Source organism: Cyclopterus lumpus, chromosome 18 (assembly GCF_009769545.1).
Source record: "Cyclopterus lumpus isolate fCycLum1 chromosome 18, fCycLum1.pri, whole genome shotgun sequence".
Lineage (NCBI taxonomy): Eukaryota > Metazoa > Chordata > Actinopteri > Perciformes > Cyclopteridae > Cyclopterus > Cyclopterus lumpus.
In genome coordinates, this window is record NC_046983.1 from 2272509 (window position 1) to 2287113 (window position 14605).

The 14605-nt window shown below is 46.0% G+C and overlaps 1 protein-coding gene across 13 annotated transcripts in view; it reads left to right on the forward strand.

Annotated features, from left to right (window-relative positions):
- hnrnpc (heterogeneous nuclear ribonucleoprotein C) overlaps nt 1–14605 on the forward strand; it is a 24597-nt gene continuing 9992 nt past the window's right edge. Inside the window, exons 1-11 of one of the 13 annotated variants that reach the window (XM_034556901.1) lie at nt 1–122; nt 1624–1657; nt 2196–2249; nt 3454–3497; nt 3787–4034; nt 5422–5494; nt 5583–5630; nt 5726–6009; nt 6095–6231; nt 6846–6970; nt 9897–9913. In XM_034556901.1, coding sequence (XP_034412792.1) covers nt 2229–2249; nt 3454–3497; nt 3787–4034; nt 5422–5494; nt 5583–5630; nt 5726–6009; nt 6095–6231; nt 6846–6932 — 942 coding nt within the window. In that variant the 5' untranslated portion in view covers nt 1–122; nt 1624–1657; nt 2196–2228 and the 3' untranslated portion in view covers nt 6933–6970; nt 9897–9913. Of the gene's footprint in view, nt 123–1623; nt 1658–2195; nt 2250–3409; nt 3498–3786; nt 4035–5421; nt 5495–5582; nt 5631–5725; nt 6010–6094; nt 6232–6845; nt 7646–9896; nt 9914–14605 lie in introns of those variants that run through there. The other 12 variants (XM_034556900.1, XM_034556899.1, XM_034556902.1 and 9 more) reach the window with 12 other exon arrangements.

The window sequence follows — 14605 nt, forward strand, 5'->3', positions numbered from 1 at the left end:
TTTGAGACGACGCCATTTCGTGTCCACTGTTTCAAGGTGATACGATCAGCCTGCAGAGCCGTTAACGGATCTTTACTCAAAAACAGCGTTGAATTTTACTCATTTTTAGTATTAAGCTCCTGGTGAGTATTTTTAACCGAGAGATTTTTTCCCCTCCCCCCTTATATATTTTTTTATTTTTCTCGACTTTGAAACCTCTTCGGGACTTTTTTTTTTTTTTTTTGGGGGGGTTTCTTTTTCTTTTTTAAATGCATTTTTCCTGACTGGTATTTCCCGAGACTGTGTTCGGCTTTTAGTGGCGTATCTCAATTTTGTGTGTGTGTGTGTGTGTGTGTGCGCGCGTGTGTGTGTGTGTGTGTGTGTGCATATCGAGCTGCGCAGAAAGAAAAAAAAAATTAGTGTGAAGATTTTTGCCTTTTTTTTATTTTTCGAATGAGACATTTAAAAAAAAAAAAAAGAATAAAACGGAAAAAGGAAAAAGCTCCATTTTTGTCGCCCTTCTTCTTGAGGGCCGCTGCGTCGCCTCCATTGTTTATATTTTCGAAGGAGAGAAAGATGGAAGACGGTTCCAGTCTTTTTCTGAACCGTGTTCTGAACGGGTCGCCCTGTTTCCCCGGACCGTGTTTTTTCTGCTTCCGCCGGTAACTTCATATGCAGTCGTTTTGAAAATTGACTCTTTTTTTTTTTTTTTTTAAAAACGTGTTTTTTTCCGGTTGATTCCGGTCGTGTTTTCTGCAGGAAAATCTTTTAAGGAGTGATGTAATTTTTTTTCAGGCAAGATGTGTTTTTTTTTTTTTTTTTTTCCTCTCCCTTCAATGACGAGTGGGGCGTTTTTTATTTTTCTACTTTTTTTTTTTTAAAGGAACATTAACACCCGTGGGTGCTGTAGCTTTTAGGATTTTTTTTTGTGTGTGTGTGACAGATTTTTGGTAATTCTGATTATAATCATTCGAAGTTGATTTTGAGTGGCAGTTTATACCGAGCTGTGTAGCTGCCTCCACCCAGGAGGGAGGCCTTCCGGAGGGGCCTATCATAAGCTTGGAGGCCTGCACCTTTTTTAAAAATCCCTCATTTTATAGCTTTTATTTATTTATTATTTATAACAGAGGTTTATGGTGGTAAATCAGAGTTTAATTGCCTCCAAGACCCTGCGCCCCCCCCCCCCCCCCCCCCCCCAATGTGTCCTCTGGAAGTGTCCTTGATTCCCTCCAGGGGGCGCTGTTCTGCAGCTTTTACTCAGTTATAAGCGTCAGTTCACACGTGTGTACGAGTTATTATTGGGTTGTTTTTTGGGGGAGGAAACGGTGACTTTGGAGAAGTAGAAGGAAAACAAGCCGGTATCAGACTAGTGCGAAGAGATTGTGGTGAACATGAATGAGTTAATTAATAACTTAATGTTTTTATTACAAAAAAAAACATAGCCAAGATAAAAAGATTCTGCAAACTGTTAATATTCTTTCCATAATGACCTGAGGGTAAAAGTGTGAATTGTTTTAAATATATAAGAGATGAGAGTGTAAAGAGTCTGTTTTGAGGGCATTATTAAAAAATACTTTAAAGAAAATAAAGTTTTCAAGTTCACTCTTTTCTAATATTCCGTTTTTTTGTTTCCCCCCTGTTTAGTTTTTGAAGCCACTTTTTTGAACAGCAGCAAATCGTAAGTTGGTCTCAAATTTTTTTTTTTTTTTTTTTTTTTTTGGTTTATTTTTCACTTCAAACCTTTTGCATCTTTTTTTTTTTTTTTTTTTTTTTTTTATAAATAATATAAACTTTTGTTTCCACCCCTCTGTGATTCAGCCCATTTCTCCCTTTTGGATTTCCTAGAGCAAGTAGCATGTAGTGTTTTTATTTTTTTCTTCGTTTTTTTTTGTGCTTTGTGAACGTAGAAGATCGACTGCTCCACTTTCACACTGTTTGACACTATAGTCCCCTTTTTAGATGAGCTCCCCCCACATGTTCCCAGTTTACGATAATCAAATGCATAATGTTCAGTGATTTATGAGAGCCCCCCCCCCTCCATCTGTAGCTAATTGCCAAATAACACCCCCTCCTACCTGCATCCAGTCCTTGGATTAAGTTCTGGCACTGCCGAAGGCAAACCAATAACTGCTGCCTTTGCTTTGTAATTGTGTTTTTTTTTGTCTTTTGAGTGCATGCCATTTGATGGAGTCAAATCTGGTCTATTACCCACACAGAAAAACAGATACCTGCTCTTGATAATAACAATTATGTCACCATTATCACCGAAAGTAAGTTTGAACCCATTCAAATAAGCATGCATACTGAAATACCATGAGTTACTAACGTCTTCTGTAATGATGTATTTGATTTAAAGCACCTTTTTTTTTCTGGAGTACTTTCAGCAGAGGGAGTCTAGAGGGTCTCGTTTCTTTAAAAACAACGTTATTAAACCTCAAAAGTTTAGTTAAAATCCCCATAATCTATAAAGTCCACACACACACACACACACACTCTCCGTGCACGTGTACACACACTTTCTTGTCTCCTTTGTGTCTCGTCTGTCTCTGAGCGTCGGCGCTGCAGTCGCCGTGTCTCCCAGTCAAAGCACCAACACTCACACCACTGATCTGCTTTTATTTATCTCATAAATGAACCCACTAGCCAGTTAAAAACTAAAGATTTCCAGTGAACACACAATAAAGCCCAGATGAGGCCCAGGAGCAGTTATTGCTGTCATAAAACCTAAAAACATGCCGTGTGCTATGAATGGACCCTTAATATGAGGGTGAGGCATTAATTAGGAGTGAGAACACTCGAAAATGCAATCTGACGCCGGTCCGTTTATTTAGATCAAGTGTTTCAAGTTGCCATGGAAACAAAAAAATATATATTCTGCGCGCAAAACGGAGGGTAACGTTTTATATTTACGGATCGGTGACCCCCAAAAAATGATTTTCCAGTGGGAGGTTATTGTTGATATCAATCCATGTTTGCCTGGTTGTCGGCTGCATCCCAACATAAACTTGTACATAAGCCCCTCCCCCTCCAACATGTCACAAAGACGTAAACACCTGCTCAGCAATGACGGCCCTAAACACCCGGTCGTATATAGATATATATTTATTTATATATATATATATATATATATAGAGAGAGAGAGGGAGACCTCTTGATGGCGAGGATAAGAGAGCTGGACAGATCTGATTGGTCCTGATGAATTAAAAAGGGGCCACATGCGCGTCGTGTTCACGCCGTGATACTTGACACCTTCAGTGAGGTGGAGACTGTAGAGGGTTTAAGTTACCCAAATAAAACACTAATACATCCTGTTTTTTGTCGTAACAAACCATCGTTTGTCCCACAGGTTTTTATTTGTCTTTCTTTTTATTACTAAGCCACGAACCCAAGAAAAAAAAGCACCTTTTTTTTTTTCTTCTTGGGTTTGTAGTCGAGTTCTCACCGTTGCCCGACGACCCCTCTTCTCTCCCACAGACTCAGAGGCAGACCTCCAGCGACCTGATCACAGATCCAATGGAGTGAGTTCTGGCTGCTCACGTGACCTTCGTCACGTCTCATATCCGCTGCTAGAGCCTCCGTGTAGTTGTTGTTATGAGTTTATGACGTGTGAGGCATCGCAGCGCCTCTATTTTACATTTAAATAAATCCAACGATTGATCCAATTTAAAGACGTTATTACACTATTAAAAAGAGCTTCTACTCTCCCGTTGGATGGATAATCTACATCTCACTTGTCCTCTTGTCTCCCCCCCCTCCTTCCCCACCATCTACATCCACACCCCCCCACCCCCCCACACTCACGGGCAGCCCGATGGCCAGCAGCAACGTGACCAACAAGACGGACCCGCGCTCCCTCAACTCCCGGGTCTTCATCGGCAACCTCAACACCCTGCTGGTCACCAAGGGCGACGTGGAGGCCATCTTCGCCAAGTACGGCAAGATCGTGGGCTGCTCCGTGCACAAGGGCTACGCCTTCGTGCAGTACGCCAACGAGAGGAACGCCCGCAACGCCGTGGTCAGCGAGGACGGGAGGATGATCGTGGGACAGGTGCTAGGTGAGGTGGGGAAAGGGGGAGGGGCCAGTTCTGAGCCTGGACATCTGTGGGGCTCAGAACTGGCCCCAGATGTGTGTGTGTGTGTGTGTGTAGAATCAACCTACACACACACACACACTTACGATAAGACTAGACTCCAGGGCGTTGCCGTGCCAACGACCCCGTAACGCGCGGAAAATAATTCAAAAAAGCACGCGGCCGAAAACCTTTTAACTCCTGTGTTCTCCACTCGTTCATATTTCAAGGTCACGGCAGCGGCCCGGAGCATGTCCCAGCATGCACTGGGCAAAAGACACACACACACACACACACACACACACACATGAACAGATAACTGGTCGCCCTTCACAGTCGGTTCACCTTGAAATTCAAACCTCCTCTTCCTCTTCCTCTTCTTCTTCTTCTTCTTTCTGCTTGGCACTGTGCTGCCCTCTAGTGCTGCAAACCAGCAACGCAGGGATGACGTTTTCTTTTCTTTTCTTTTTTCTTTTCTTTCTTCCACAGGAGACATTTTGACTCGCGGTGAATTAAAAAAACAAACAGGAAACAAAGCGCAGGTTGAATTCTTTCAGGTTCCTGGTGGCGTGACGTCACCTGAGGGGAACAGAAGCCCTCGTTAGTGTGATTAGCAACACCTGTGCTCGTCCTGCGACCACTCAAAATGTCTGCTGCAGGGACGGCAGACACGGGTGGTGTTTAAAAAACAACGGCGTCACCTCATAGCTCAAAGTATATCTGTATTTTTTTTTTCGGGACCCGACGCAGACTCAAATAAATGTGAGTAGCTGTTTGCAAACACCAGCAGGTGAAGGGTTAAAACCTGTGTTAGTCCTTTAAAACATGTAAACACCACCAGGTGAACCTGTTAGTCCTTTTAAACCATGTAAACACCAGCAGGTGAACATGTTAGTCCTTTTAAACCATGTAAACACCAGCAGGTGAACCTGTTAGTCCTTTTAAACCATGTAAACACCACCAGGTGAACCTGTTAGTCCTTTTAAACCATGTAAACACCACCAGGTGAACCTGTTAGTCCTTTTAAACCATGTAAACACCACCAGGTGAACCTGTTAGTCCTTTTAAACCATGTAAACACCACCAGGTGAACCTGTTAGTCCTTTTAAACCATGTAAACACCACCAGGTGAACCTGTTAGTCCTTTTAAACCATGTAAACACCACCAGGTGAACCTGTTAGTCCTTTTAAACCATGTAAACACCACCAGGTGAACCTGTTAGTCCTTTTAAACCATGTAAACACCACCAGGTGAACCTGTTAGTCCTTTAAACCATGTAAACACCACCAGGTGTGGGGAAGCAGTGACGTCATGTGTAGCAACAGGACCTTTGGGGTCCTCTTTTAACTCCTTAACTTCCTCCTCCCTCAGACATCAACCTGGCAGGTGAGCCCAAACCTCACCGGTCGAAGACAGTGAAGCGCTCTGCGGGAGACATGTACAGGTGTGTGTGTGTGTGTGTGTGTGTTCCACACCTGACGGGCCTTTACTTCCTGTCTTGAGATGTGAGTTAATACTTCTGCTCTCCTCAGTTCATCTGTTGATTTGGACTACGACTTCCAGAGAGATTACTACGACAGGTGAGCCTGTTTATCGCTTTTTAACATTACTTGTTGCTGATTTGTCCTTTTTTTTGGTAAACTTTAACGTTTTTTTTAAAAACGTCTTTCCTCAGGATGTACTCCTACCAGTCCCGCGTGCCTCCCCCTCCCCCGCCCCCGCTGTCCCGCGCCGTCATCCCCTCGAAGCGCCCGAGGGTGAGCGTGAGCGGGGGGGGCAGCCGGCGGACCAAGACCAGCTTCTCCTCGTCCTCCAAGACCAGCCAGAGGACCTCCCGCGCCGCGGTGAAGGTGGACGACCTGCAGACCATCAAGAGGGAGCTCACGCAGATCAAGCACAAGGTGGACTACCTGCTGGAGAGCCTCGAGCGCATGGAGAAGGACCACGGAAAGAAGTCGGGTGAGAGGACGGAGATGTGGATGATCCGTCCGGGTCCAGCTCTCCTGGCTTTTACTCATCCTCTTCTTTTCTCTTTCCCACTCAGATATGAAGAGCTGCAAACCTGAACCAGGTGAGGTGTCCCCCCTCCACTCCTCCACCTCCAGCAAGAAATGTGACGGATTGAAACGGAGCATGAACGACTCGGACGACGAGGGAGATCTGCTGGAGGATGACGACGAGGTGAGGAAGAGGAGGAGGAGGAGGAGGGGGGAGGAGGAGGAGGAAGAGGGGGAGGAGGAGGAGGAAGATCTGCTGGAGGATGACGACGAGGTGAGGAGGAGGAGGAGGGGGGGAGGAGGAAGATCTGCTGGAGGATGAGGAGGAGGAGGAGGAAGAGGAGGAGGAGGTGAGGAGGAGGAGGAGGAGGAAGAAGGGGAGGAGGAGTAGGAAGATCTGCTGGAGGAGGATGACGACGAGGTGAGGAAGAGGAGGAGGAGGAAGATCTGCTGGAGGAGGAGAAGGGGGGATGAGGAGGAGGAAGAGGGGGAGGAGGAAGATCTGCTGGAGGAGGAGGAGGAGAAGGGGGGATGAGGAGGAGGGAGATCTGCTGGAGGATGACGGTGAGGAGGAGGAGGGAAGAGGGAGGGAGGAGGAGGAAGAAGAGGGGAGAGAGGGAGGGAGGGAGGAGGAAGAGGGGAGAGAGGGAGGGAGGGAGGAGGAGGAAGAAGAGGGGAGAGAGGGAGGGAGGAGGAAGAAGAAGAAGAGGGGAGGGAGGGAGGAGGAAGAGGGGAGAGAGGGAGGGAGGGAAGAGGGGAAACAGGGCGACTAAAGTGTTGTTTCGCCCTCCTGTGCAGATGAAGAGCAGAGGGAGAGAGGATGACGAGGAGGAGCCCGAAGAAGGAGAGGACGACGGAGACAGCGCCAACGGAGACGAGTCCTAAGCGACACACACACACACACACACACACACACACACACAGTGTTTATGTGCTTGTGTCTGCTGAACTCACCGTGTATACAGCGTATTGTAGATATTGCTTCTTCACACACTTCAAGAATATGTCAAGTTAGTCGTTTCTTACTTTTTGTTTTCTGACATATTATATTTGACTCTTTTCTTTTTCTTTTTTTTAAAGATATTTCTGCTATTGGATAAATGCAAACTCTTGATTTTGTTACATTGAGACGCATTTAACAACATTGTATAACGTTCTGTTTGATCTCCAATATAAACAAACTGACAGAGGAATTTTTGTTTTCTGTTTTTACTTTTATGGAAAATATTTAACGACGTCGACGTCGAGACAAAGAGGAATAAAAACATGCTCCGGTTTTTAATTTTTTTCGGTCGGGGGCACAACAGTCCGGGCTTGAAAAATGTATTTAAATTTTTAAAAAAATACATTGCTGCTGCACAGCCGCCTCCTCACCAGCAGGGGGCAGTGCATCATACCCTTTCTGCTTGTACGACTCTAAGACCAAATCTCCATCCTCTGGAAATAGTTTTGTTTGTTTGCCGAGGTGTCGCGACCTTGAGTGACCCCTGTGATGCAGTGGCTCCTCCCGTGTGTGTGTGTGTGTGTGTGTGTGTGTCTTTTCTTTTCTTGTCATTTAACTGCACTGGTGAAAGTGAATAAACATGTTTTCCAAGTTGGAACCTGTCCGAGCTTTTAGTGCAATTCACACGGGCGGTGCGTTCAGGTGCAGTGCGAGGATATAAATGATGAGTTGTGTGATTGACGTGTGTATTTGTGGGTCTAGAGGCTGGAAGTTATTCCCTCAAAGCTTCTTGCTGTGCCACGCAGGAAGTTTTACTTTTATTTGCCCGTCTTGAAATATGTTTCTCTATAATTTCTGTAAAAATTCTTAAATGCTTTGGAGGAAAAATGTTTAAAAAACAGATGTTTCAAAACATGGGTTTACAAAGGAGAACAAAAAGTTTCTGATGTAAATATTAAGTGAGTTTCCTATTTTATATAAATAAAAATATATAATTATGTATGTTTATATATATACGTGTATATATTCATTAATATATGTATATATATATATATATATTTATATATATATATATATATTTATATGTATTTATATGTATATATATGTGTATATATATATCTCGTTTGGATTACTTTGACACGGAAGTAAAAGTCAAGTTCTGTAGTTTCATGGACGTGGGAGATAAGGAAACGCCGATTATGAAAATGTGTGCGTATCAAAACTATCACTGTGGCTAAATAGAAGTGTTTTTATTCGAGTTAAACATTTCAAAGCCAGACGTGGAAAAGGGAAAACAATCCAGATGAATCTACAAATCCATAACAAATGACCAAAGGCATCAAATCAATACGCAGCTTCCTCATTAATATACACCGTCTAGTCTGCCCGGTGGCTCTCGGTAACGAGGGAGGAGACAGGGGCCACTAATCAATAAACCTGTCTCCAGGGTGAACTGAGCTTAGGGAGCAGCAGGGTGGGGGGGGGGGGGGTAACGAGATGATAGATGGGGGGTCAACAAGCTGATGGAGAGACGAGCGGAACGTGAAGGATGTGGAGATACCGAGACACGACCCGGCCCTATGTCAAATGAGGGGATTATATTATATATATATATATATATATAATGACGTTAATAATGGCTGCATTCCATTTAGGTTGAGCCCTCAGTAGTGATGTCAGAAAACTAGGGGGAGGAGGGGGAGGGGCATGGCTGCACAGAGGTCGAGAAACAGGGAGGGGAGGGGTCGGGGGGTGAATCACCTTTAACTGGTCATGGAGGGGGCAGCTGGCCTTATAATAACCTCTGGGGGGTCTGGAGACTCCAGGTATTTATTTGTCTCTCTCCCAAGTTTAAACCGGACACTATTGATATGAGCGATGTGTTTAATTATGTTTAATTCATGTGTTTATTATATCTACTATTCATACCACCGAGTCTTTAAATGGATTGTGTCTACAAACCAAAGAGAAATAACATTTATATGAATGAAAAGCAGCAAATCCCCCTCATTTAAGAACTAAAGCATTCTTTTTTCAGCCGCTATCAAAAAACATTATATGTTGATTAACTTCCTGCTGATTTACAACTTAATTGTCTAATCGTCCCGGCAAACGGCAGCTGGTGGGCCGAGCCCCCCCCCCCTGAATTTAGATGTCTGTTTCCTCTGCTCTTGAGCAACAGTTCCTCTGTTTGCGGCCGCACTTTTAATCTAGCCGTACAAAGAAGAGCCTGACCGTAACAATGTGTGTGTGTGTGTGTGTGTGTGTGTGTGTGTGTGTGTGTGTGTGTGTGTGTGTGAGGAAGAGGGTTTTCTGACAATGAGGAGGAATTGTTGCTTTTTCTCCGTTTGGCCTTGTTCCCCAAAGGGAGGGAAAGTTGGATTGTTGTGCAACCGTCTCTCTTTCTTTCTCCCTCCATCCTTCTCTCCGTCCCTTCAACTTCTCCCCTCAGCGTTTAAAATGAGTGTGGTCATCACTCTGGATGTAGAACGAGAAAGAAAACAACAACAAAAAGAAAAGCGATTGAAAAGAGGAAAGGAGAGGAAGAACTGAGAGGAAAAAGAGGCCGAGAGAAAGGCGTTGTGTAAGAGAAGGGAGGAAGACGAGAGGAAGACGAGAGGAAGACGAGAGGGAAGGAAGACGAGAGGGGAGGAAGACGAGAGGAAGACGAGAGGAAGACGAGAGGGGAAACAGGGGAAGAGACAGCGGCGACGTCACGGACACTTTAAGTAGGTCAGGTACGACGTTGTGATGTCACTGGGCCAATGGCGTGCAGGGTCACGCCCCCTTTTTTTCCACTGGAAAAACAAAACTGCAGCCCCCCCCTCCCCTTTTTTCTGCAGCTGCCTCCAATCACAGACACACACTCATGCACACACACTCATGCACACGCACACACACATGCTCACACACACACACACACTCATGCACACACACTCATGCACACGCACACACACATGCACACAGACACACACACACACTCATGCACACACACATGTTTCCCCACCTTTCTTCTTCCTCTTCTTCCTCTTCTTGTTCTTCTTCCTCTTCTTCTTCCGCTTCTTCTTCCTCTTCCTTTTCTTCTTCTTCTTCATCTTGTTCTTCTTCCTCTTCTTCCTCTTCTTGTTCTTGTTCTTCTTCATCTTCTTCTTCTTCTTCCTCTTCTTCTCGCCCCGTCCTCAACCCTCTGCTTCCTCTCATAAACATCAGCTCTCACCAAAGCCTCTTCAGATGGCGTCATGCAAAAAAAGAGTGTTAGCGTTCCTCTAAATGTGAAACTCCTTCACTCTTCTGAATGCATTCGCCTCCTTTAGAAACCCTTTTATTACCTTAAAGAAAAGATTATTAAGAAAAATCTTTTAAAAATTGCAAGAATGCACGAGGTAGAGCGCACACATGTGAACATTTCAAAAGAAATTGCCGCGCTCACGTTTGCAGAACGATTCTCCTCCGATTCTATTTCTGTGCTTTGTGCAGAACGTTGCGTAACATGTGTGAGCTGCTATGTGCATTCAGGAAGACTCATGATTTGAACAACAGGAAGAACGCCAGCTTTTTGGATCATTAGCAGTATTTCCTTCTCCTTCAAACAGCGCTAACTCCGGTGGAATGGAGGAGTCACTGCGGTTGACCCCCATGACCTCCGACCCGGGGGTCAACCGCAGTGAGAGCGGCGAGCTCCATAGTTCTCCTGGGAGACTTCAACGCTCACGTGGGCAATGACAGAGAAACCTGGCGGGGCGTGATTGGGAGGAACGGCTTGCCCGATCTGAACCCGAATGGTGTTTTGTTGTTGGACTTCTGTGCTAGCCACAGTTTGTCCATAACGAACACCATGTTCGAACATAAGGTGGCTCATAAGTGTACCTGGTACCAGAACACCTTAGGCCGGAGATCAATGATCGACTTTGTAATCGTATCATCTGATCTGCGGCCGTATGTCTTGGACACTCGGGTGAAGAGAGGAGCAGAGCTGTCAACTGATCACCACCTGGTGGTGAGTTGGATCAGATGGCGGGGGACTCGGCTAGAGAGACCTGGCAAGCCCAAACGTGTAGTGAGGGTGAACTGGGAACGTCTGGCAGAGGATCCTGTCCGGGAGGTCTTCAACTCCCACCTCCGGAAGAACTTCTCACAAATCCCGAGGGAGGCTGGGGACATGGAATCCGAGTGGATCTTGTTCAAAGCCTCTATTGTGGACGCGGCTGCTCTGGGCTGTGGCCGGAAGGTCATCGGTGCCTGTCGTGGTGGCAACCCGAGAACCCGGTGGTGGACACCGGGGGTGAGGGAAGCCGTCAAACTGAAGAAGGAGGCCTTTCGGGCCTGGCTGGCCCCAGGGGTCTCCTGAAGCAGCTGACGGGTACCGGCGGGCCAGAAGGGCTGCAGCGGCGATGGTCGCAGAGGCTAAAACTCGGGCATGGGAGGAGTTCGGGGAGGCCATGGAGAAGGACTTTCGGTTGGCCTCAAGGAAGTTCTTGCAAACCATCCGACGGCTCAGGAAGGGAAAGCAGGGTCTACCCCAGGCTGTTCTCAGCAGGGGGGGGGAACTGCTGACCCGGACTGGGGACATCGTCGGGCGGTGGAAAGAGCACTTTGAGGAACTCCTGAACCCGGCCAACATGTCCCCCGGAGAGGGGGCAGCGCCGGAAGACTTTGGGGTGGATTCACCCATATCCCTGGCAGAGGTCGCTAAGGTAGTCAAAAAGCTCCTTGGTGGCAAGGCGCCAGGGGTGGATGAGATCCGCCCTGAGAAGCTGAAAGCGCTGGACATTGTTGGGCTGTCTTGGTTGACACGCCTTTTCAGTGTCGCATGGGGGTCGGGAACAGTGGACTGGCAGACCGGGGTGGTGGTTCCCATCTTCAAGAAGGGGGACCGGAGAGTGTGCTCGAACTATCGTGGTATCACACTGCTCAGCCTCCCGGGAAAAGCTTATGCCAGGGTGCTGGAGAGGAGGCTCCGACCGCTTGTCGAACCTCAGATTCAAGACGAACAGTGCGGATTCCGTCCCGGTCGTGGAACAGTGGACCAGCTCTTTACCCTCGCACCTGAGACCCACTGCCTGGATTTGTGCTGATGGTGAAAATGTGCCGGATCCTTTTTTAAAATTTTTATTACATGACCGACCCCGAGGTTCAGTTATGATTAAGCTCAAACCTCATCTTTTTAATGGCACTATAGTGAATTACACCTCGCTGGCCGGTATTTGATTGACACGGTGGGGTAAACTTGATTATGGTGGACGAGTGGGCGGGTTTCCAAAAAGCCCAAATGAGATTTTAAGCTGTACTCACAGCACACGGGTGCAACTTGATCCCCTCTGCTCGCGGGTTCATTTAATGTTTTTGTTTGATTATAATATTGCACACATGCATCACATCCCACAGGCGTTCCCCTCCCAGAAGCCTCCTTGGCCCCCAGGCCTCACGTATTGAAGTGGGAGGTTTGGTTTCGGGTCACTGGGAGTTGACTCTCAGCTGTCCGAGGCTGTTGAAGCTGTTGACGGAGACGTTCATCAGTTCACGTTCCCCGTGATCAGTGAGGTCCCGCTAGCTGTTTCCCCCACCCGTTCCCAGTCTTTATGCTAAGCTAAGCTAACCGGCTGCTTGCTGCAGCTTTATATTCACCGCGCAGACGTTGTGAGTGGCATCGATCTTCCCATTTAACTCTCGTCTCGTACGCAGGTAAAAACTTTGAATTCTGCATTAACTTATGTGTGTTATTTGGAAAGTTTTGTACAAACAGGAAATCGTGACCCTTAAATGTCACAACAATATTTTGTTCTAATGACTTAGTAGAAGTGATGGGCAATATTTAAATATTAGTTTGATATTGTGACGTAAGACTAGATATTGTCTTTGATTTAGTGTATCGTGGTTTTTAAATCTGCATTACAATTAATTAAAAATATCGCGATTAGACTGTTTCCGTATATCCCAGCCCCATTTATTATTATTATTATTATTAATATGTCTTTGTTCTCAGAGGTGAGCTTCACAGTGCACGTCTAACTAATCCGGGGTGTGAAGTTAATCAAATAAGCGTAATCCTTTACATAAAGATGGGGGCCCAAAAACTGGATTCTTTACGCCATTATTACTTCATCGTGAATCCCCGAAAAAAGGATAATTTCACTAATATCGTTGTCTTTTTCCACTCCGGAGGCAGCCGAGGAGCACAAAACAGAGCGGTCCTTTAACGGCAGCACAAACGAGAGTCTGTGTGTGTGTGTGTGTGTGTGTGTGTGTGTGTGTGTGTGTGTGTGTGTGTGTGATGAGTGATGTCCTGCTCTGGGTCTCGGAGTACAGTTTTGTGTGTTTTTTTTCTCCCCCACTGCGCTGTATGAAAGAGCTCAATATGCAAAAAAGGAAAACCAGATTAAGCGTCGTCGTGGTTACGGCGGAGGAAAGAAAGACACGAGGGAAACTCTTCTGTGTCGATAACTGTTTGAACGTCACTTTCTTTTTCGTACCTTTCCGTCTCGTTATACAACACGACGTCCTGTGAACACAGGTGTGTTTCTCCTGTTAATCCACGTTTAATAAGCAGGCTAAGGGCCGTGGCTCAGGCTCGAACGCCCTTCAACGCCCTTCAACGCCCTTCAAGTGGAGCATTAAACTAATACACAACTCAAAATGCAATTCTCCGGATGGTTGTTGTTCGTGAGTAGAACTTGTTTTGTCGCCGTCCGATCGCGCTTTAAAAGAAAAGTTATTGCATTTCATGCTGCACATTCCTAAATGAAGTTTAGTGAAATGACCACAAGCTTGACTTAAGAGTAGTTCAAGAAATAGAATAATATTAATAATAATAATGCATTTTTCAATGTACTCAAAGATACTTTACGTAACATATTTAAAACAATAAAATTAACTAAAAATACAATAAATAAAACAATGAGAATCACACATTAAAAGCACTTCTGAATTGAATATAGAGAAGGCTTAAAACAATGTGGATGCTGTGGATGTGTAAGCAACACGGTACATTCAGAGTATGACGATTAAATTCAATGCATTTTATTTTGGTAGATTTGGTATTTTATTTTGGTAGTAGATTTTGTATTTTATTTTGGTCGATTTTGTATTTTATTTTGGTAGATTTGGTATTTTATTTTGGTAGATTTCATACATTCATTCATCCCACATGAAGATAATGAACAAGTTCATCTCTCGGTGAGCAGGAGGCCTTTTTGGGTTAGAAAAGTACCCAGAGACTGAACACAGACCCCCCCTTCAGGGAGACCTCCGACCCCCCTTCACAGAGACCTCCAACCCCCCTTCAGGGACCCTCTGCAGGGGGAAGACTTCGAGCCAAGCTCCGGAGCCCCAGACCTCTCACGCGGTTGGACTCCGCCCCCCCGCCTGGATCTCCAGGTGTGTTTATTTACCTGCTGGGCTCGTGCACACTCGGGATCGCGCTCGAGCGTTCGGGCGCAGTTCCACCGAGCTCAACGAGGGTGGACCGTACCAAGTGGACGGGGGAGCCAGAGGAGATCCACGCTCTATTTTCTACCCGATACCGCGGCAGCATCCGGCCGGGTCCGGACTGGAGGTGTGACGCGGTGCATCAAACGCATCCGCCCGCTGGTTCGGACCAAAATATTAAAGTTTCCTC